The sequence below is a fragment of the Herpailurus yagouaroundi genome, unplaced genomic scaffold, assembly GCF_014898765.1.
Source record: "Herpailurus yagouaroundi ecotype Mexico unplaced genomic scaffold, PumYag 166, whole genome shotgun sequence".
NCBI lineage: Eukaryota > Metazoa > Chordata > Mammalia > Carnivora > Felidae > Herpailurus > Herpailurus yagouaroundi.
The window spans coordinates 708,292-730,528 of NW_024412407.1; the positions used below are offsets into that span (position 1 = coordinate 708,292).

A 22,237-nucleotide genomic window follows, 5' to 3' on the forward strand; every position below is an offset into this window, starting at 1 on the left:
GGACAGCAAGCTTTATCACAGTCATGAGATTCCAGTTACGTGGTAGGAAGACTCCCATGCACATGTTATTAAATAGGCTGTGCCTTTCCCTTAACAGGAAAAGATCTCTTGTTTTGGAAAGAGCAAGGCAGCACTCAGACAGGAAGGGCTCCTTAGTGGTGAGCTCAGTGACTTCAGATCTTTTGTTCTTCAGTCTCCAGAGCTAGAGCAAAGGATGTGGCTGGGGTAGGAGGCGGGGACTGTGTGTGTGTGTGTGTGTGTGTGTGTGTGTGTGTGTGTTTTCTCATTTCCGCTTCCCCTTTCTGAGCTGGCAACAGCAATTTCATGAGGACAGAGAGAAAGGTACAACATGCAATATGATACTTTGTCACTGTCCTCACTCAGGTCCCCATACCTGGGAAGGGCTTGGCCGGGCTTTGATAACCGCTTCGCCTCACACGCTGCTCTCTACCAGCAGACAGGTGAGTATAATTTCCACCTCAATTTTAAGATGTTACTGATTTGGGATGGTGCTGGGAGATAGGAAGCAGGTAGGAGAGAAATCACGTTGCCAAGAAAAGGGAAAAGTCAGGAGCAAATTTCCCACATTCTCAACTTCAACCTTAAAAAATTCATCACTACCTCGCGGAACAAAACGGTCCCTTTTTTTTTTTTTTTCCTTCCTCCTATTTCCAGAAAGGTACTCTGTGTCGGGTCACAAAACATGGGTTCTTCTGATGGCCTGAAGTAATATTTAAGAATTTTTTTACCTTTCTCACCTGGGAAGTCCCTCTCTGTGTCTTGCTGTACTCCCTTGTGCTGTAATTCCAATCTGATCCTAACTTTGAAAGGTTCTCAAGGGGAAGAGTTTCTCAACTTCCCTGTAGGTTCCATTCCAGCTCCCATAACGGTGAACAAGTGGGACTCTCTAGCTGAAATCAATGTTGCTTTTGCAGATGTGACTACTTTCCTCAGAAGCTGCAGAAGAAAGCTGGTGAAGAGATAAACTGTAGCAAGATATACGGGGATTAGATACGAGGGAGAATTCACACCATCGGACAATGCCAGGCCAATTCAATGGGAAGGTTCTAGAAAGATAACCACCTGTGAGGATTGTTTTCCAGACTGTCCATCTCAGAGATGGATCTGTGGATATGTTGACCACTTAATGACTTACCTCATCTGGGATGGGGGGTCTGTGCTCCATGACTTACCTCATCTGGGATGGGGGGTGGTCTGTGATCCTCCAGCACCCTTCGTCTTATAGGCAGCCAGGCTGAGCATGTCACTCCCTACATGAGTTTGGGGGAAGGTAGAGGAGTGGAAAGATCCTTGCACTGGGGTTTTCCCAGGCCCCCGCTGTGCTCCTGCACTTTCCAGTGGGTGGAGAAGAGGCGGGTCCCCAACACAGAACAAGGACAAGAGAAAAGAGCCCCACAGAAATGGTTTGATAAGATCATGAGGATTTATGAGTACTGGTGACTCTGTCTATCACAAATGACTGCCTGTCTAGGCAAGGGGACTTTTTAGACAGTAATGTGGGAGGCCGAGGATAGGAGGTTGGAGGTTGGAGGTTGGAGGCTTTCAACTTGTGTGTCCAAGCTTACAGACTTAAGGGTTGTTAGGCTTGAGTGATTGGAGCCAAAGATCTGGCATGATTATCCTGCAACAGGATGCATTATTAGGAGGAAGGTAGGCCAGGTTTATTCTCTCTCTCTCTCTCTCTACTAGAATACTATCGGGGTTAACAAACAGAAGGTGTAACAAGAGGGATAGAAAGAGATCTAACAAATGATTTCTTATTCATGGACACCCCAGGGAGTTTAAAGCCATCTTAATAACCTTTCATCAGAATTGCCTGGCCCCTGAAAGGGGGATGGAGCCTTGGGATTAAACATTAGATAGTGGCCACAGGAATCAGAACAGTCATTTTTAGCTCAGGGTTTATGACTCGCATTCTAATGGAGAATGGAGAGGAGGTTTGGTCTCAGCTTAGATCATGACTCGTGGGCCCACTCTAGGCTACAGTTAAGGAGAAAAGATCAGACATTTATTGCCACTTGATAATCGACAACTGTTTTCCACCTGCAGGGCAAAATTGAAGTGGGTATTCTGGTATCCACTGTGCTTTGTGCCCTGCCCACACCCAAGCCTAACACAGAATTGCTTCAACACAGATTTTGAGAAGAGAGGGTGTAGATATGTGAAAAATAAGAGGGGAGAATAAAAATGAGCCCATGAGGGAAAGGGCTGCATTACCATGGAAACAGGGATGAAGACTTAAAGACGTGCCAAGAAAGCTGCTCGCCCTCACTTCTGTCTCTAGACTGAGCTATCTACACACCAGGACAGATGAACAGATGTTTCTTAGTCCTGCTAGCTTTAGAGCCCATCCAGGTGAAAAAAAAAATTAGTATCTCCCAACACTGAGAGCACCGAATGACTCTCTTCCAAACGTATAACTTTAATGTTTCCTGTGGTACTTGACAAGACTTCCATGGAACTCATTCACCCTGTGGAAGTGGACGTAGGGAAGAAAGGGAAGGAGAGAGAAAGTAGTCTCTGGTGGTCTTCTTTCAGTATTTATTCTGCTGAAATTATTTGGGGGAGAAAGGTGGTGAAAGAGGAGGGTAAAATAGTTATATTGATTAATTGGAGTTTTTCTTGGAACTGTCAAACAACATTCCCCTTTTTCCCTTAAATAGATTGAACTGCTGCTTTAGACCACAGACGTCTCCAAATGCTCAAAGGCTATACTCAGGGTAATGTTTGCTCTGAAGATCTTCCCAACTGCGGTGGCATGGAAGAGAACTAGAAATTAGGAATGTATTTCCTACCTGTGAAGGAATGTGAGAGCATAGGGCAGCTTGGGGACGTGTTGAATGGGGTGCAGTCAACCTGGTTTGAGGTGCAGATTGTCCTATCTACAAACAGAGAAATGGCTGTCCTGGGATTTCCCACAGGCCTTTGCAATGGGGGTGATATATTTTATGTGAGTTCAGATAAGCCTCACTCTGTCTCTCTCTCTCTCTCTCTCTCTCTCTCTCTCTCTCTCTCTCTCCCTGTCTCATTGTCTCCTTCCATCTCCCTATCTTTCTCCCTCTCTCCCTCTCTCCCCACTCCTCTTTTTCAAAATGACTGCCTGGGATTAAATGGTCTCTCTCGTCCCTTTGGACATTAAGTAAGAAGGAAGGACCTACTTAGTGTTTATGTTTCATCTCTGCTTAACAGCAACACCCCTCTTTCACCATATGGATTTTACACACACTACTGTATCATGTTGCTCACTCTTTCTTCCTTCTTATTCCTGGAAATGTCCCAACTTTAGTGAACGGTTTAGACTGAGGGAAGATTAATAATGATAACTGCTATCCTTTATGAAGCACCTCCCTTATACATCAGGGACTTAATATACATCACCTGATATTAGCTCCCTAGAGCTCAACTAGTTGTATGTTACCTGTTTTACTTATGAAGAAACTTAGGTTTAGAGGGGACAGGTAAGTTACCATTTACATATGCAGTAGGGAGACAGAACTGTGATTCCAAACAAGGTTTATTCTGATTCCAAGGCTCTTGCTCTTTCTACAGTTTTCCTTCTCAAAAGTTGGCCATCCTTACTGGGTCCCTTAAAAATACCCCCCTGAGATACCTGCAAACAGCTGATATTTAACAGGTACAAAATGTTAGATCCATAATGATTGTTAAAATATTCAATAGTTCCGGGGCGCCTGGATGGCTCAGTCGGTTGAGCGTTCCACTTCGGCTCAGGTCATGATTTCACAGCTGGTGAGTTCGAGCCCTGCATCAAGCTTGCTGGTATCAGCACAGAGCCCACTTCAGATATTCTGTCCCCTTCTCTCTCTGCCCCTTCCCCACTTGTGCTCTCTCTCAAAACAAAATTAAAAAAAAATTTTAATAGGGGCACCTGGGTGGCTCAGTTGGTTGAGTGTCCGACTTCAGCTCAGGTCATGATCTCCTTGCTCGTGGGTTCGAGCCCTGTGTCGGGCTCCGTGCTGACAGCTCGGAGCCTGGAGCCTACTTCGGATTTTGTGTCTCCCCTTCTCTCTCTGCCCCTCCTGTGCTCGTGCTCTGTCTCTCTCTGTCTCTCAATAATGAATAAATGTTAAAAATTTTTTTTAATATTTAAATAGTTCCATACCAAGTTATGATAAATATCAATTGCTTGAAGCCACTGAGCGCCCATAGCCAACCCAACTATCTCACAAGTTTCTCCAGACTGGCTCTGATTGGCCTGTGATGCTCTATAACCATCGTTAAATGTTCTGAGTGGCACAACAATCTGAAAGTAATGTGCAATTCTAGGCAGGCTTTTTCCCCTCAACTAGAACCTAGTTGGACCCTTGTTGCTAAAACACTCTGTAAGCCTGACAAAAGCAAAACCGCATCATAATCTAGTTGGAGTTCAGAAGGAAAACTATGCTAATAACCAAATGAAGCAACACTTCCTTCACGAAGACTGTCACAAAGCCAAGGATGAATTTATTTTGGTTTACACTGTCTCTTCTATACCAGGCTATAAAGTAGAGAGTTTATATAGCATGTGAAATGGATAATTTACAAAAATAGTTTCTCCTTTCTTTTATCCCAAATTACATGTACCACTGATACTTGGGTGGTGATATTAGGTTATTTTCCTGTTCTGTAATTAATGGAAAGACCACACAACTAGAGTCAGACCAACCTGAGTTTAAATCTCAGCATTACAAGATCCTAAATATATGACCCTGGGTAAGTCACATATCCCCCTGAGTTTCACATAACAGTAATTAGCTCAAAGGTGATTGTCTTGATTAAGTGATAGTGTTTACAGGAAGATCTTATGGATAAATATAAGGTACTCTACACATCCCAGTTATTATTAGCACCTATCACTTTGACTTACCCATGTAGCGAATCTGACTACATCCCTTAGAAAAACATACTTGAGGTATATGATGTTCTCAGTGTAGTAATAATGACAGAACTACAAAGGTTTTCTCCTGATACTAAACTTTCTGCTTCTGCTGATGATTTTCATTAGAAGATATTCATTTCAAAGCTCTTATTCCCTGAATCTTCTTTTGTCTAATTCCCATCCTATCAGCTGAAATTTCTACTTTTAACTATAACATCCTCAGAACAAAGAGAATTCCCTCCTACTCTATTTGTTGTAGTCAGATTCCAGAACATTGGACAGGTTGTGGAGAAATATTTGGGGAGTGAACCTTCAGAGAATTGGAGAAAAGAGGAAAGGGCAAAGGGCTGGAAATGAGAGCAGAAGGGAGAAATAAGGCTTTTAAGGAGTAATTCAGGTAAATAGCAACAGAAGTAGTGTGGAATTTTTTGGGTTGAGGGGGCGGGCAGTTCGTAGGAACATCAGGGAAAAGTACCAGCAAGCTAAGACTTCCTTCCTCATAGAAGTTAGATTAAGTACAATTTTGTAATATAAACCAGCATCAAGAAAGATAACAATCAGATTCCAAAAGGAATCTCTGACCAAAGAATGGAAACTTAGAATGGAACACTCTGGAAAAATAATTTTTTAAATATAGAAGAATTTGGTAATTCAAGTGTTACAAAATTTTGGTCAAACCCATGTGACCCCTACGTTCCATCAACAAAGGATCAGCATGACTATGCCCCAAGCCTCTTTCCTCTTCTCTACGAGGTATAAAAAATATATATACATTAGGATTTGGGACCTTGTGGAAAGTCAGGAGCACCTGTCCCGTAACACCTACTAAACGAGGGTAGTTTCTCAGCACCAGTCTGATTCTCACGTCTCTGCAGGTACAGCATTTGCTGAGCTCTTCCTGTTGCAAAGGTACGATGCTGTGTCTGAGTTGGGGCTTGGGGGAGGGTTGATGAGGAGTGACACATAACGACCGATGGGTGACCATGTATCTCTTGCTGGGCGTGATAGAGGCACATGTGGCAGTTGCTAGAGGCAGGTAAGAGAAGCAATGACTTGAATCAGCCTTCAAAGTGTAGACAGAATTTGTCTGGATAGAATATGCTGTGGATGACACAGCATAAGCCAAAGAAAAAGAAGTGGAAAAGTTGAAAAAAGGGCAGAACACCTGATGGAATCACGCTCATTTGGGTTCCTTCTCAGCCTCCCTCGTTCAAAGACTCAAGACTCACCGCTTTCCTGGGTCAATGAAAGTTGGAAGTGTAGGAACCTCATAAGCCAGGGCCACCTTAAAAAGGAATCTGCCAAGTGGGAAGTAACACCAGAGGCCGCTGGGCCATTTCCTAATGCGTATGGGGAAAATGATACAAAGGCATTTGCTTTTACAGATAGTAGCCATACAGGTATTTGAAACCCAACTCAAATAAATTCATATACATTGGTCTCGAAGGTAAATGTACACAACATCGAATCCCACCAATTCATTTTCAAGAGGATGAAACTGCTCCCCAAGGAAAGAATGTAATTGGCTTGCCAGAAGTCAATGGGTCGGACAAAAAGTTTGAAAGAATGTCCACGTCTCCTGATTCCTCTCAGTCAGCACTCTTTACTCTGCACCACACTCTGTGGCACATGTGGGTGTATGTGTTTGTGTAACTTGTCTGAAGGAAATAGCTCCACACCCTTCCCTCTCTTACATGAGGTCCCAAGGCCTTCAAAGGTGCCATTTCGACCTCTGCGTGCACCCATCCATCCTTCAATTCTTTCTTACACTTGTCACTGCTGATGTGCTTCTCTGATATCATGTGCCACTTCCTCCAGATTCCCACAAAGAATACTCAGTTTCCTACCTCTCAGCAGCACAGCTTCCTCCCTGCAACCGCTAACCAGACAGTTTTATCCCTCCCTCCCTCATAACATCGCTGAGCTTCTCGCTCCCACATAACACCCGTGAACAGGTCTCTGTGGCAGAGATTGGGAAAATTGCTCAATTCTCTGAGCCCATGACCCGTTTGCCAAGGTTGAGATTAGCTTAGATACGGCTCGCATCCTTTCTTTCAGACTTGAAACCGTGTCGCTTCCCCAGGTGAAGAAAGTATTCCATTCTCACACAAATTGTTCCAAAAATGGCTGTCGTTCTCAGTGGGTGGTAGAGACCTTAACTTGTCTAGCCTTTCTGTTGCCGTAATCATAATGGTCATTTATTTATAAGCCTTTCTTTGGAACACTTATTCATTGCAGATTGTTTCCATGGGCTTTCTCCCGTAGGTATTTACACTGAGTAAAACCTTTGTGCATAGGACAGAAGAGCAAATAGGAATAGTTAAGAAGGGGTGCCTGGCTGGCTCAGTCGGAAGAGCATGGGACCCTTAATCTCATGGTCAGGAGTTCGAGACCCACATTAGGTGTAGAGATTACTAAAAATAATAATAATAATAATAATAATAATAATAATAATAATAATAAAACAGAAAGGAATAGTTAAGAAATTACAACTTCTTTTCATAATTATTGGAGCTCCTAGAACAGAAACAAGTCTTAGACTCTCAAATTCATCTCTTTTCTCCCAACTTGAAGATGGAAACATTGTTACATGCTTAGTAGCACACAGTTATAAGTTCACTGTTAACCCTTTGGAAGCTGATCTCCCTACATAGGTCTCTTAGGTTATGATGAATCTGTAAAGCAATGGGCTCCTTTGGGTAATAGTCACCTACTGAACATTCATTCGTTTAGAGAATAAGTATTTCCTAAGCAACTATAATGAATTCCTCTCGGTTTTATGCATTAGGGATACAGCAGTGAACAACCCAGACAAAATCTCTGTCCTTGTGGAGTTTATATTCCAGTCAGAAGAGCAAACAATAAATAGGATTAACAAATAAAATATCAACTATGTTAGTGATAAGGACTAAGAAGAAAACATGGACAGGGAAGGAAATCCGTGAAAGTGACTATTGTAGGCTATAGAAGCCGGGTCTGACTTCATGAAGAAGGTTGGTTAAGAGTGGGTTTTGTAATGTCAAAGGCTGAGGAAGAGGAAGATGGAGAGGGGAAAGAACATGAGAAAAGTGTAGGGTTTAAAAGGAGATAAGCATTTTCAGGAGACAAAGACGAACTTAGCCTATATGCGTGTAATATATTTTCCAAGATGTGGAGGAATGTAGAATAGAATTCCTATCACAGAAGATGTTGAAACCCAAGTAGAGGCATCTATCTACCATCTCCATTGGTGAGATTCGGACACTCTGCTGGCCTTATAGGGGTTTAACTGTAAAATGACACATCACAAATTTATGGTATGAGAAGCATCAAATTTTAGAGCATAATGTCCCAGTTGAGCAACTGAGAACAGAGAAATGGACTGAAATTTCCAAGGTCATACCACTAGCAAGTGGCAGAGTAAAGTGTGGGAGTCATATATTCTTTCTTTCCTTCTTTCCTTCCCTCCTTTTTCTCCTCCTTCCCTCTTTCCTCTCCTCCCTCCTTCTTCTCCTTCCCTCCCTCCCTCTTTCCCTCTCCCCTCCCCTCCCTCCTTCCTTCCCTCCTTCCTTTCTTTCTTCCTTTCTTCACTTCTTCCTCCCCTCCTTTTTTCCTGCCCTGCTGCTTTCCTTTTAAATCCCCCTCATCGCCAAAAAAACACCTCTCTTTTGTGAGCTGAAGAATTCCTGTGTTTGAGATGAGGTCCATTTACTCTGGGAATTAAAGACAGTAGGCAAGTCAGCCTTTGACGTTGTCTTCTTTGGACCAACTAACACCAACCTATTCAATATTTTGAAGGTGAAGAACTTGGTAAATAAACCCCAGTCAAAGCTTTTTAGACTCTTTTCCTCAGTTCTTCCTAGTGGTAATTTCATCCTCCTTTTTATCACCTCACAGCATCTCTGTCTAAAGGACACGTTTTTTTCTGCACCGCCTCTTTGTGGCTTCTCTGCGTCACAAGCTTAATTTATTCATTTAATTTGCCTTAAAAGGCACAAACAGTGGATGAAGAGCCGGGTGCTCTGGGTTAACAACTTCTCAAAGTGCCGGCTGCTGTCTCTCCTTGGAGGATATTTTTGCTGTTGGGCTGGACACGAAGTGAAAGAATGTAGCTCAGACAACAGTAACTATGTATTCTTTGTCTCTGGATATGTTTTGTCTGTAGCAAGCAGAGGCATCCAAAACAATTTCATTGACCTAGGAAGGCATCTTATGTTCCGGATGTTCTTCTCAAAAATAGCTGTTTTAGGGCCTAAATTGTTGAATACCTCCCTAATGATCTTGTTTTTAAGTCCTTGAAGAATAAGAAGTCTAAGGAAACTGGCATTCTTCTTATTCTTTTTCTGTTGTTTTCCTTTGCTCCAACAATTAAAAAAAATTTTTTTTAATGTGTATTTATTTTTTGAAAGAGAGAGAGACAGGCGGAGCATGAGCAGGGAAGGGGCAGAGAGAGAGGGAGACACAGAATCCCAAGCAGGCTCCAGGCTCTGAGCTGTCAGCACAGAGACTGACATGGGGCTGGAACTCATGGACTATGAGGTCATGACCTGAGCCAAAGTTGGACACTCAATGGACTGAACCACCCAGGCACCCCTCCCTTGCTCTAACAATTAAAAGCACAGCGATGAAGATGAAGCTGTTGATGGCAGCTCTGGGGAGTAGACGGATGAGACCCCGAAGAGCTCTGGTCCCACTTCTACTTGTTCACTGTACAGGCTGAGTGAGAGTAGCAGGAGGGAAGAGGCAGGACGGAGTATAAGCCAGTGAATGTACCTCTAGGTACATCAGCCTCAAGGCTTTGTAAGCTCTATTTGGACAGCTGAGTGATTTTTTTCCCCTCCTTCTTCCTCTTTGAATAAGTGGCTAGTGCCATCAGAATGCATCTTTGGGAGGAACACAAGAGAGGTTGAGTGGGCAGCTTTAAATGAAATATAAATGCATTGGGGCACCTGGATGGCTCAGTCGGTTGAGCCTCTGATTCGATTTTGGCTCAGGTCATGGTCTCAACAGTTGTGGGGCTGAGCCCCACATCAGCGTGGAGCCTGCTTAGTATTCTCTCTCCCTCTCCCTCCCCCCCGCCTCTCTAAAATAAAAACTAAAAACAAAGAAAAAAGAAAAAAATATATAAATGCATTGATGCACCAAGGCATTAACTCATAGCTATGGAGAAACCCCGGTTGACAAATCAGAAAGTAATGATCCTGGAGGTTGTGACTGCTAATTGCATAAGGCCACATCTCCTTGTTGTTTGTATTATGGGAATTCTTTTCCAAGAGAAATCTTATGCGGATCCCTAATACATAAAACAGGAAATGAAACAAAACAAACAACAAACTCAGAATGACTGTAGTTGGAGTGACATCTTGGCTGTGGCACCTTAGAAAAAGTTGTTTAACCTTTCAGACCTGGAAATTCTTCATGCATCTCTATGAAGATCAAATAAAGTGAATTGTATACATTGCAAATGTAAAGATATTCTAATTTTTTTAACATTTATCTACTTTTGAGAGACAGAGAGAGACAGAGTGCAAGTGGGGGAGGGGCAGAGAGAGGAGGAGACACAGAACGTGAAGCAAGCTCCAGGCTCTGAGCTGTCAGCACAGAGCCCGACGCGGGGCTCGAACTCACAAACCGTGAGATCATGACTTGAGCCAAAGTCAGATGCCCAACCGACTGAGCCACCCAGGCACCCCTAAAGATATTCTAATTTTAATGGAAGCTTCTGAGAGGCAACATCATTAAGGATTAGAGAAAGTTTATTTTGTTCTGTTTTGTTTTGTTTTGTTTTACACAGAGAGCATGCACTCCAGCAGGGGAGAGGGGCACAGGGAGAGACAGAGAGAGAGAGAGAGAGAGAGAGAGAGAGAATCTTAACCAAGCTCCTCACTCAGCACAGATCCCACAACCCTGGGATTATGACGTGAGCCAAAGTTAAGAGTCAGACACTCAACTGACTGAGCCACCTACATGCCCCCAAAAGTTGTTTTTTAATATAGTATGTCAACTTTCATGAGAAGTAGCAGTTCTTTTAAGTTAGAAGAACTTTCTCAATGTCCTTTACATCATAAGATGTTCGAAATTGCCAGATTTGCTGATTTGAAAGACTTGCCCTGGTATATTTCAGAACATTTTTTTTTTCTTTTGGAAGACAGAGGAAGGGCTATATATCTCCTCCCTCTTCCTGGATGGGCACAGAGGTCATGCTCCTTGATGCAGAGCTGGGGAGTTGTGGGGCAACCCTGGGGTGGCTTCTGAACGGACGATGAGGGGGCTATCACTGTGTTTCAGCTCTCAGAAGAACAGCATTACGTGGCGGGAGGCCCTGAAGTCTGAGCCAGGGCCATGGAGGGCTCTGTGCTGAGCCCCACGTCCTGGGAGAAGCGGCGGGCCTGGCTCCGGCAGAGCCGCCACTGGCAGACCCAGGTCTTGGAAGAGGAGGCCGGGGCTGTCCTGCAAGATGTCTCAGATCCTGAGCCTTCCAGCCTGGATGACGTTTTCCAGGAAGGTAAGAGGCAGTTAGACCACAAATAGACTTCCACATCGCCTGGTGCTGGGGAAAATGTGCCCACGGGCACAGGTCTGCAGAGCGTGGGCAGTGGTTTCCTGGGTGAGGCTAGGCCTTCAGGGAGGCTCATTTTGATGGGTTTAATGAGTTTAAAGGAAGAAGAGTGAAATGATACAAGATATAGATTGTGGGAGAGAGAGAGAGATAGGCATAAGATGAGGAGCAAGAAAGCACATTGTTGCATCATCCCGGGCTATAAGGGCCTGAGGCCAGGGTTCTCTTGAATGCTTTGGGGCATTTTTATTTTGTCTGTGCAACAAGGTTACACTCAAGTGGATGCTGGGACTCTGACTTCAACTCCGCTGCTAGGGAGCTGTGTGACCTTTGGCTAGTCACTTACCTCTCAAAAGCGTGTTTGTCTGATTGAAGTGGTCATACCTCAAGTCGTGGCAGTACGTTTTCTACGTGCCTGTCACAGCTTCTTAGAGGTTCAAATGAGACTGTAGACCTAAGAGTTAAAAAAAAAAAAAAAAAAAAAAAAAACTTTTATATAAATAAATCCATCCTTGCTTATTTGGCAGAAAACAAAAGTGTAAGCACAAAATTCTGATTTTGTGTTGTCTTTTTCTATTTATTATTATTATTTTTTAAATTTTGTTAGAGAAGAATCCATCCCTGTTCCCAAACCTTGAGGAAACGGGAGCCGTGGGCCTGCCATCCTGGGCATTTTCCACAATCCAGGCAGAAGGGGGCGGGAAGCAGAGAGAGAAGAAACACCCACTATTTTTATACATGGGAGAATTCTCTCATCTCTTACAGAAAAGCTTTGTGGGGGGAAAGGGGTCATGGTACGGCTTACATAAGGACAAACTTGCAGAACAGGCTGAGTTGCAGGGAGGAAGCCTGGCCTCCTTTAGCTCTCACGGCGATCTGCTCTCTGCTATTTCCAGGGAATCCGATCAGTAAGATTGAAGACTGGCTACAGGACTGCGGGTAAGTGCCAGAAGGGCGGTGACAGTGAGTGGGGTGGATGGCTAAATCTGCGAACAGGCCCTGACTCTTGGGAGCTCAGAGACAGGGAAACGGGTTTGACTGGGCTTCATGGTTAGATGTGAGGTGGAAATGGTGGGGGTGGGGGTGTGGATTGCAAGGGTTTGGGGCGAATGTGAGGAGTGGGCCATGAATGAAGCACAGCTCTGGGCTGAGACTAAGTTAGGAGCGGAGGCTTGGAAATCCAGACTGGATGCGGTCTAGAGTCCAGAATGATGGACATCTGCAGTTATGGGCACTGTCCGGGCTTTTCAGATCCCTTCTCCATTGCTGCTTCTTCAGACTGAAGTCTGACACTGTATAACAAAACAGGAGTTAGAAACCCAGTTTTCCTTTTTTTTTTTTTTTAACTTATTTAAAATCAAGTTAGTTCGCATGCAGTGCAGTATTGGTTTCTGGAGTAGAACCCAGTGATTCATCACTTACATATCACAGCCAGTGCTCATCACAACAAATGCCCTCCTTAATGCCCATCACCCATCTAGCCCATACCCCCACCCACCAGCCCTCCAGCAACCCTCAGTTTGTTCTCTGTATTTAAGATTCTCATATGGTTTGATTCCCTCTCTTTTTATCTTATTTTTCCTTCCCTTCCCCTAGGTTCATCTGTTTTGTTTCCTAAATTCCACATATGAGTGAAATCGTATGATATTTCTCAGAAACCTCATTGTTCTTATCATCATAGGAATTCATCACTGTGTTAATTTCTACTACAGAACGCAGGAAGATAGGCTGTGGGTTTACCCCAGTCATTGAAACCAGAACTGGAGAAGGTACTTCAGGGCAAAATACAGTATCTCTCTCCTCAGAAACAGTAAAATACGAGACCCCACACCTTATCAGTACCTAACCCTAACCCTAACCCTACTTTTAAGTAGGCTCAGTCTACCCAGAGGGAAAGCTTCTATGCCCTACTTAATCCTGATCCTCTGTGTGATGATGCTGAGAATGCGGCTCCTTAGTTCCCCTTCAGGAATGTTTCAAACTTTATATGGCCTTCAATCTATAAAGTCTGGGGACCTGTTAACATATCAATAAACCCATCCTTGCTTATTTGGTAGGAAATGAATCATCTAAGGTTATTTATTTCAATTCTGCCCCGGAAGGTAATGCCAGGAGGGATTTATTTTGTGTTTTCGTGGTTTACAAAACATATTGTCTTTCTTGTCCTAATCTGGTTCACAATTCATTGACTTCAAAGTCAGTAAAGGGTCCTCAAAGTTCAGAAAGTTGAAGGGGTGGTGGTAATAGGAGTGCTGGCACTTTTTGGTGCATCACAACTGTCCTAGGATTTAGAACACCTCACCTGGTACCTACTGGAGAACCAGTCAGCTCCTGGTCTTTCTATCATGAACTATTCTTGAGTCAATTTAAATTCATCAATAATTGTTGACAGCATATTTGCTGATAATGTCTGATCGTCTAAATGTCCTCCGAGGGGGCCAAGTAGTTTAAAATATGCTCCTTGACTCAAAACATACTACCTTCCAGCTGAAAAGAATAAATTCACAGAAACACAAGATTGTGAACTCCAGAAATTACGTTTCCCCCCCCCATATTTTACAAAAATAAACCCTAAACAAAACATGGGCTGAAAAAAATAGTCTGGTGAGTAAAATGGCTCCAGGATTTGAGCCAAAAGTTGTGCTATCTGTGGAACCACCTGTAAGAAAACAGTCAACGCTCCTTCTATTTCAGACTCCTTGCCTAGAAAGTAGAGACCTAGAATAATAAAGTTTCAACGTTTCTTGTGAGATTTAAATGATATAGTATATGCACAAATGCTTTATGCTCTGTAATAATATGTGAGCGGGTGAGGTTTATAAAGGCAGGGCTTTGTGCTACTTGAAAATTTCACAAAATAGACCTGCCTATATACTTAGCATCTGTCTGTCTAAATCTCTTTATTTCTCAGAAAAGTATGTGCAGAAGGGATACATGCCAACTCGAGGATAGTGGCCACCTCTGGGAAGGAATGGGAGTAAAATGAGGCTGTAGTTATATTTTTAATATTATATATTTTTTTTAATTTTTTTTCAACGTTTTTATTTATTTTTGGGACAGAGAGAGACAGAGCATGAACGGGGGAGGGGCAGAGAGAGAGAGGGAGACACAGAATCGGAAACAGGCTCCAGGCTCTGAGCCATCAGCCCAGAGCCCAACGCGGGGCTCGAACTCACGGACCGCGAGATCGTGACCTGGCTGAAGTCGGACGCTTAACCGACTGCGCCACCCAGGCGCCCCTATATTTTTATTTTTATTAAGAGAGTTCAGGAACAAATATGACAGAATGCTTACAGGTGTGAAAGTAGGGTGGCAAGTGCAAGGCTATCTGTCATTTTTTTCTTTACCTTTTGATGTGTTGAAAAAAATTTAATAGTGAAACTTTAAAAAGCCCACAGGAAAGTCTCTTAATACACATTTGTCAGGGTGCCTGGGTGACTCAGTCAGTTAAGCATTCAACCCTTGATTTCGATTCAGCTCATGATCTCACGGTTTATGAGTTCAAGCCCCACACTGGGCTCTGTGCCAAGAGTGCAGAGCCTGCTTGGGGTTCTCTCTCTCTCTCTCTCTCTCTCTCTCTCTCTCTCTCTCCCTCCCTCAATATAAATAAATAAACTTAAAAAAAAAAACTACATTTGTCTCTGAAGGGGGAATTATTAGGTTTATAAAATATTTCCAATTATGTCTATTTTTGAATCCTCCCTAATACAAACGTAATACTTTTTAGTTATATGAGATAATTAGAAAAATTAAAGGTTGATGATGATTGACGGTAGCAAGAGAACACTTGATTTTGGTAATAGACATTGAAGAAGATAGGGAAAATGCATTCCAGATATGACTTTCTGAGTCACCACAGTGTTCAATTCTTAGGCTGCCAAGACCACAGACGAGACAAGATGAACGAGGAGCCCACATTCACCAGATACCTGTCCACTCTGTTGACAGGTGCTTGGATGCACTTCTCAAATTTTATTTCAAGGCTCTATGGTTTCCATTTTCTTTCCAGTGCCAAATAAACATTCTCCGATAGCAACACGGTTTTGTTTTCGGACAGGCTCTCCAAGAAAACCTGCCAACTTCCTGGGTAATTTAGTGTCAGTGTCTCTCAGTGTATTGAATCCAATGGCAGACCATTCTGCTGCAGGTCTAGATCATGTATATCTTCACAAACTATGCCTCTCCTTTTTCTTTCTCCTCTTAAAGCTCCCAGGGGGGTTTCTAGGATATGAGTGTGTTGCTTGTGCATCATCAGAGGTAGGGTTGGGAGCCCAGAAATCATCTGTGTGGACTTGAGCTTAAATCTCACAGGCAAGATCTATGGAAATTGCTGGAAGAAGCTAAAAGGAGTCACATCCTTCTTTTCACAGTCCTATCCTCCCTCCTAATTTTGCTTAGGAACTCGCTATACAAGACAAGCAGTACCTTGGCTCTCCTATTTCAGACTTGAGATGATGCAAAGGGATCTTTCAGTGGAAGACAGAGAGGAGCAGCTACGGATCTAGTTCCTAGTCGTGGGTTTTATGTCCTAAGCATTAATACATGAAAGGCCTGGTACTTGGGTGATGGCCATGAAGTTTTCAGTCATCTTCAGGTCAATCAGTAGATCCAGACTCATGTCCGTACTTCTGTAGTAGATTCTACCTACACACAGCCTACTGTCCCAAAGCTCATCCTGGGCTGGTCCTCATATAGAGAATATGAACACGCCTGCCAGGGCACAACCAGAGAAGAGACATGTAGGCTGAACACCCAACAAAACCTCGTATTTAGTGAATAGCACTGAGTTTTGCTTGGACACCCCAGAAATTTTACCTGCGGTATTTTTTAAAGTAAATTTTATTGAAGTATAGCATACATATCAATTGAATTTTTCTTTTTAATATAACTGTAGTACAGCTCAACAGGTATACGTTTCAGTTACACTAGATGAGTGAGTCTTAGAGCTCTACACAACATAGTGCCTATATTAACAGTGCGGTATTGTTAACAATGCAGTATTGTGTGCTTCAAAGTTTGTTGAGGGTAGGTCTCCTGTTAAATGTTCATTCTTTTTTGTCATTGTGAAGCATTAATTTATCATACGATTTGTCCATTTTACAATAGAGATTTGGTGTCTCCCAGTTCTGGAGGGCTTTGATACTTGCATTACATGTAGCTACATCGCAAGCATTAAATGCAATAGTCAACCTCACTATTCTAATAGTTGACTTTATATGTTGTGGTTCTTTAGTAGTAATAGTAAATATAAATTTATACTGATATTTTTAATAGTGTATATACTAACATATATGTTCATAATATTATATTAAAATCTATTTTTGTGTCATCTGTTAGGAAGAGAAGCACATTTATAGAGTTACCCATTCTTTTTTTTTTTTTTTTTTAATTTTAATTCAAGTTAGTTAACATATCGTGTGGTGTAGGTTTCAGGAGTAGAATTTAGTGGTTCATCACTTACAAATAATACCCAGTTCTCATCCCAACAAGTCCCTTCCTTAATGCCCACCACCCATTTAGCCCATCCCGCCCCCCACTAGCCTTCCAGCAACCCTCAGTTTGTTCTCTGTATTTAAGAGTCTCTTACGGTTTGACTTTTATCTTATTTTTCCTTCCCTTCCCTTATGTTCATCTGTTTCGTTTCTTAAATTTCACGTATGAGTGAAATCATATGAGAGTTAACCATCCTTAATTAGCTTGTATGTTACATTATTTTATGAGGTACCTTGATGTGCAGGTTTTTTTTTCATGAAGACGTAAAAATACAGATTTTGGAAAACATGACTGATTTTTCACTATTGAAATGAAGGTGCCAATAAAAGATGTCTATATATGCAGTGATGTATTTTGCAAAACTTAAACACAACTTGATCTGTGGGTGTTCAGTTAGTAAACTCATTACCATTAATGAGTAATTAAACATTTCACTGAGTGATTACATACTGAGGTTAGACTCAAAGCATCATGTGCAACTTCCCATTTAAAAACTTTCAGGAAAATGAACGCTGTAAAACTCACAACATATTAGTCCTTGGAAGCGGACATATCTAGGTATCCACATCCTCTTATGTAATATCTGAGAACAGAACAGCAGCCAGGAAGCAGGAATGCAATCACCTGTTTCAGACACAGAATTCTTCCTGGTTGGTAAAACTGAGTTGTTTCTCACTAGCAAGTATGCTGATTTCTGTCTGTTCCTCTTGTGGAGATGGTAAATGTTTGATAAGATCATACCTCAAAATGTAAAATCAGAATCTCTAACCAAAACGCACTTTCTGCTGCTTCCTGAGAGATATGATCATGGCTCAGAGAGAAGGAAGAGGGTGTGGGGAGTCAAGTTGGCCACTTCTTACAAGTCGAAAACTATCAACACTTGTATCTGTCATGTGGAAATTATGGCACCCCTAAGCACTGCTACTATAAATGTATTTCTCTGGTTTTGTTTCTCTGTTTTTTCTTTCCTGTTTTACCTAGCAACTGCAGACTTGTCGCTTTATGAGCTGACTTTGGACGGAGTGGTCAGTACAATAGCAGCCCAATCTAAAATACAGTGCACCCTAGTCCCACTTCCCCTGACTACTTCTACGAATTTGTCAAATAGCCACTCTGTCTTAGCTTTCTTCAACATAAAGGCAGTTAAGTACTGCTGGTTCGCATTGGAAAATTATGTGAACTTGTGAGACTTATTTGAGGAAAAGCACCTTGGAAAATGTAGTGACTTCAACCCTCATTTGTGCTCCTCAGGTACTCTGAAGAAGGGTTTTTTGAGGAAACAGGACAGTCAGGCTACAGTGGTGAGTATAGGCTCTCTTCTTTCTTCTATTATTCTTCTATCTGGACAGTGATATGGCTCTGTGTGTGTGTGTGTGTGTGTGTGTGTGTGTGTGTGTATGTGAGAGAGAGAGAGAGAGTATATATACATGCACACATATATGCACATATAAGAATGCTGACTGCCTTTTAACTGTCTATAAAACACCTATTAGTAGTCACAAGGCAGTCTACGAGGTCCAAAAGACTAAGCATTGGCTCAGCTGACAGGCTGACTAGTACTCAAAGATTATCTTCTGTTAGTGATTGTTCAGCTACCAACCACCGTTACAGGAAAAGAGCTTTATAAGATGTGTGTGTTTATGTGTGTGAGTGTGAGTACACACCTCCATGTGCTCACTACCTGACAGAGGATCGTGTACATGACTATGTGATATAGGAGACAGGTTAATTACAGGTGATTGTTTCAGTCTTTCTAAATCAAAATATAAATGTGATTTCTGAAGTAGTGTATGTATAGCTGGGGGGAGTTTTGCAAACATGTGGTGTCTGATGTGATTATGTGTTTATAGATGTTCGTGTATATAAATGTGTGTGTGTGTGTGTGTGCATGTGTGTGTAAGCCTGTTTTCTGTGACCTTTGCCTAATTCCACAGGGTGCCTCAGCCATGGAACCAGCTTTGAAGATGATTTGACCCTAGGAGCAGAGGGTAAGTGGCACAGCTCTCTGATGTTGGAATCAAAGAAGAGGTTATACATTAGATACTTAAGAAATGAAAGGGTAGAATGCAAAGGGAGAACTGTGGAAAAAAGAAACCCATTCACTGGGGTCTTATCTGTAGGAAAAAAGCAGTCTCATTACGACGTAAGGTAAAACTCATAAAGCATCATGTGTCCAGACATACTTCCTCACCAACCTCACATGATGCCTACCAGTCCATCATGAGGGCTTTCATTTGGCTCCTGGGAAGATTACGTATAAAATCACCGTAACATTGGCTGCCCAGACATCACTGAATCTGTATAGGAAGCGTAAAGCAGACTAAATACTGGGTATAAGAGAGAGATTGCCTGCAAGAAGATGAAGGTTTAAATAAAAGAGGGAGGTATTGCAATGTACCTGTGTCTCCCGGGACCTGTAGAGGCTCACACTGTGGGGCAGGAACACTAGCCTAGAAGGCTGAATGATGTTACCCTCCTCAGGACAGAGAAACTCTGGCCTAGACACCAGTCTTCGTTTTTATAAGTTCAGAGGCTTAGGGCCACTTGTTCTCTGCCGTGTCTGCCCCCCTTCCAGGTCTATGTTTGATGATCTTTAGATACTCCCATGAAGAGCAGAGTTCATGGGGTTCAGCAAGCCTGTAGTAGTGGCAGAGAGGAATGGAGGGGGCTGAGTTTTAAGTTCAGAGAGGCAGCATAGGTGATTTTCATTTTCCCTTCTAACTTTCTTTTTGCCTTTTTGTTCCTTGCCCAGCCACACTGCTGGCCGCCCATGGCAAAGTCTTCTCCAGGTAAGTGTTAGGGTCACCCAGACTGAATGATGTCTCTGTCAGGAGCTACTGAACTAGGGTAGGTGTCAGAGTCAAAGAGATCAAACACAAAGAGCTAAAGGGTCACCATAGAGAGTGAGATTTTCCAACCAGGAATGAGGCCCTAGACTGAGTTTGTGCAGTAGACGGTAGAAGGTACACAGCAGGGGGGTAAATATGCCCAGCAGAGCACGTCTTGGAACCAGGATGTAGACTGCTGACAAGAGTCATGTGACATCAGCTCTTATCCCTGCAGGAGTCTCCTGGAGACAGCCCGGCCCTTCCAGCTACTGGATCTTGGCTGCAGTTTGGCTTCCAGCAGCATGACCAGTGGGACCAACAAGACTAGTTCAAGGTAGATACCAGGTGTGGCAGGGTTGTACGAGTGGGGAAGAGGAGAGGCAGAAGAGAATGGAACCAAGAACCCTTGCCCATTTTTTCTTGGATACCTTACTGGAGATTTTATGCAGTCACGTACTTGAGAAGTATGTCCACATTTGCTTCAAGAACAACGGGCAGGGGGCAGTGCAGAGGAATCCATGGCTCAGAGCTGGAATGCTGTGTCAAACAGAGGTGAACTTGTACCCCAGGAGGTGTAGTATGGGTATCACCACAGTTCCTAGACTTATAGCAATTCTTTACAGTAAATGCATTGATTGATTGATTGATTTGTTGATTGAATGAAGCAATTAAATATTGATTCACTCAGGCAATTTTGTATCCCCTTATGCAGATGGGGCAATGACTATGTGAAATTTGAAAAAGTGAAGCAAAGTGCTTGCCCCCAGGAGCTCCAGTCAAGTAGGGTGAACAAAAGACAAACACAAACAACTTTAAGGTGGAAAGTTATGAAAAACAAAGCAGTGTGATAACAAGTGTTTGGAATTTGGTGTCAAGGTTTGAACTTGAGACCCAGTTCTCAGATTTATTAGCCATGTGCCTATCTTTAGTGATTTGTCCTCACTAAGCCTCTACCCTGGCCACATCCCACTTCAGTTGAGTCAGAATCTCTGGAGACTCAGATATCTGTACTTTTTTACTGAAATATGCTTGACATACAATATTATATTAGTTTCATGTGTGTAACATAGTGATTCAACACTTCTACACATTACACTGTATAAGATAGGATAAGTGTGGTAACCATCTGTCACCATAACAATGTTGTTACAATATTACCGACTATATCCCCTATCCTGTACTTTTCATCCCCATGACTTATTCATGTGGAATGCATAGTTATTGAGTTCTAGTGTCACCAGCTTGGTGGTACACAGCTTTGGATGTAGAGACATGTTAGTGCCACACTGAGAGAGACAGAGAAAGCTTGATCTTCTGTAATGCAGGGTTTCTGTCCTGAAAAAAATAGTGCTACAAAATCAGGTTTTGAACATTGGTTAATTTTTACCTCAGGGTAAAATGAGTTTTTTAACAAAACTCAGAATAAAATGAGTTTTATGTTTCTTACACACTCAGTGCCTCATTGTCCCACACAACCATCAGGGTAAGTTGAGTAGCAAGCCACAAAGCATTTGGCAAAAGCCAGCAAAATCATAGTATGTGCAGGTGGGAACTGACTAATAACCCATAACCATAAGATTTCTTTAAATCTATGATGTTTTCAATTTTTTATATCCCTCTCATAGCAAATTTTCATTCATCTGTGATGTTTAAAGTACTATGATAGAGTCTAATTGGATTTTTAAACCAGGGCTGGATTGTAATTCCCATGTTCAGACCAAAAATGTAGGTTCACGGAAGGGAAAGCTTTTCTCAAAGTCAAAATGGAAGCTAGAGAAAGGATCAGGAAGATATGTAAGTCTTTTATTAGATACTCTGGATGACCTTGAAACTCAGAGTTGCCCCTATTTACCGAACCTCCCTCCTTTCAGCATCTCTGAGATTCTGGACAAGGTGCAAGAAGATGCAGAAGACATCCTCTTCAGTCTGGGCTTTGGCCAAGAGGACCACAAGGACAGTTCTCGGATTCCTGCCCGATTTTTCACTACCCCTTCTCAGGCCAAAGGCATTGATTTCCAACTCTTCCTGAAGGCCCAGGTGCGGAGGGTTGAGACGGAGGACCCTTGCCTCATGCTGGCCAGTGAGTGTTACCATAGGCCCGCTCTACTTCGCCGCCATTCACAACAGTGGCTCTAGATGCTACTTCCTCTTTGTCAGTTTCACCGACCCTTTGTTTCTTGTGTCTGTTTCCTTGCTGCTGTTTTCAATGTGGAGAATTTTGAAATAGTCTTGAAGACACTTCCTATCACTACTACTTTCTTAGGCCTTCTGTCCTTTAGCTGAATCAAATGAGAACAATGTTTTTACCTCTTATCCCCATTTTTATTTCTCAGTTGGAATGATAGAATATTCCTCATTTATAGCCACTGGATTAAAATCACTTCCCTTTAGGGCAATTGTTCTCATCAGTTGGAACAATAGAACATGCCTCATTTATAGCCACTGTATTAAAATCACTTCCCTTTAGGGCAATTGTTCTCA

General features: G+C 42.5%; 1 protein-coding gene across 1 annotated transcript in view; it reads left to right on the forward strand.

Moving 5' to 3' along the window:
- The first annotated feature begins 286 nt into the window (after positions 1-286).
- Positions 287-22,237, forward strand: part of TESPA1 (thymocyte expressed, positive selection associated 1) — a 24,676-nt gene continuing 2,725 nt past the window's right edge. Inside the window, exons 1-8 of the mRNA XM_040487881.1 lie at positions 287-461; positions 11,165-11,381; positions 12,332-12,374; positions 18,180-18,229; positions 18,863-18,916; positions 19,681-19,717; positions 19,992-20,090; positions 21,628-21,836. Coding sequence (XP_040343815.1) covers positions 11,219-11,381; positions 12,332-12,374; positions 18,180-18,229; positions 18,863-18,916; positions 19,681-19,717; positions 19,992-20,090; positions 21,628-21,836 — 655 coding nt within the window. The 5' untranslated portion in view covers positions 287-461; positions 11,165-11,218. The remainder of the gene's footprint in view (positions 462-11,164; positions 11,382-12,331; positions 12,375-18,179; positions 18,230-18,862; positions 18,917-19,680; positions 19,718-19,991; positions 20,091-21,627; positions 21,837-22,237) is intronic.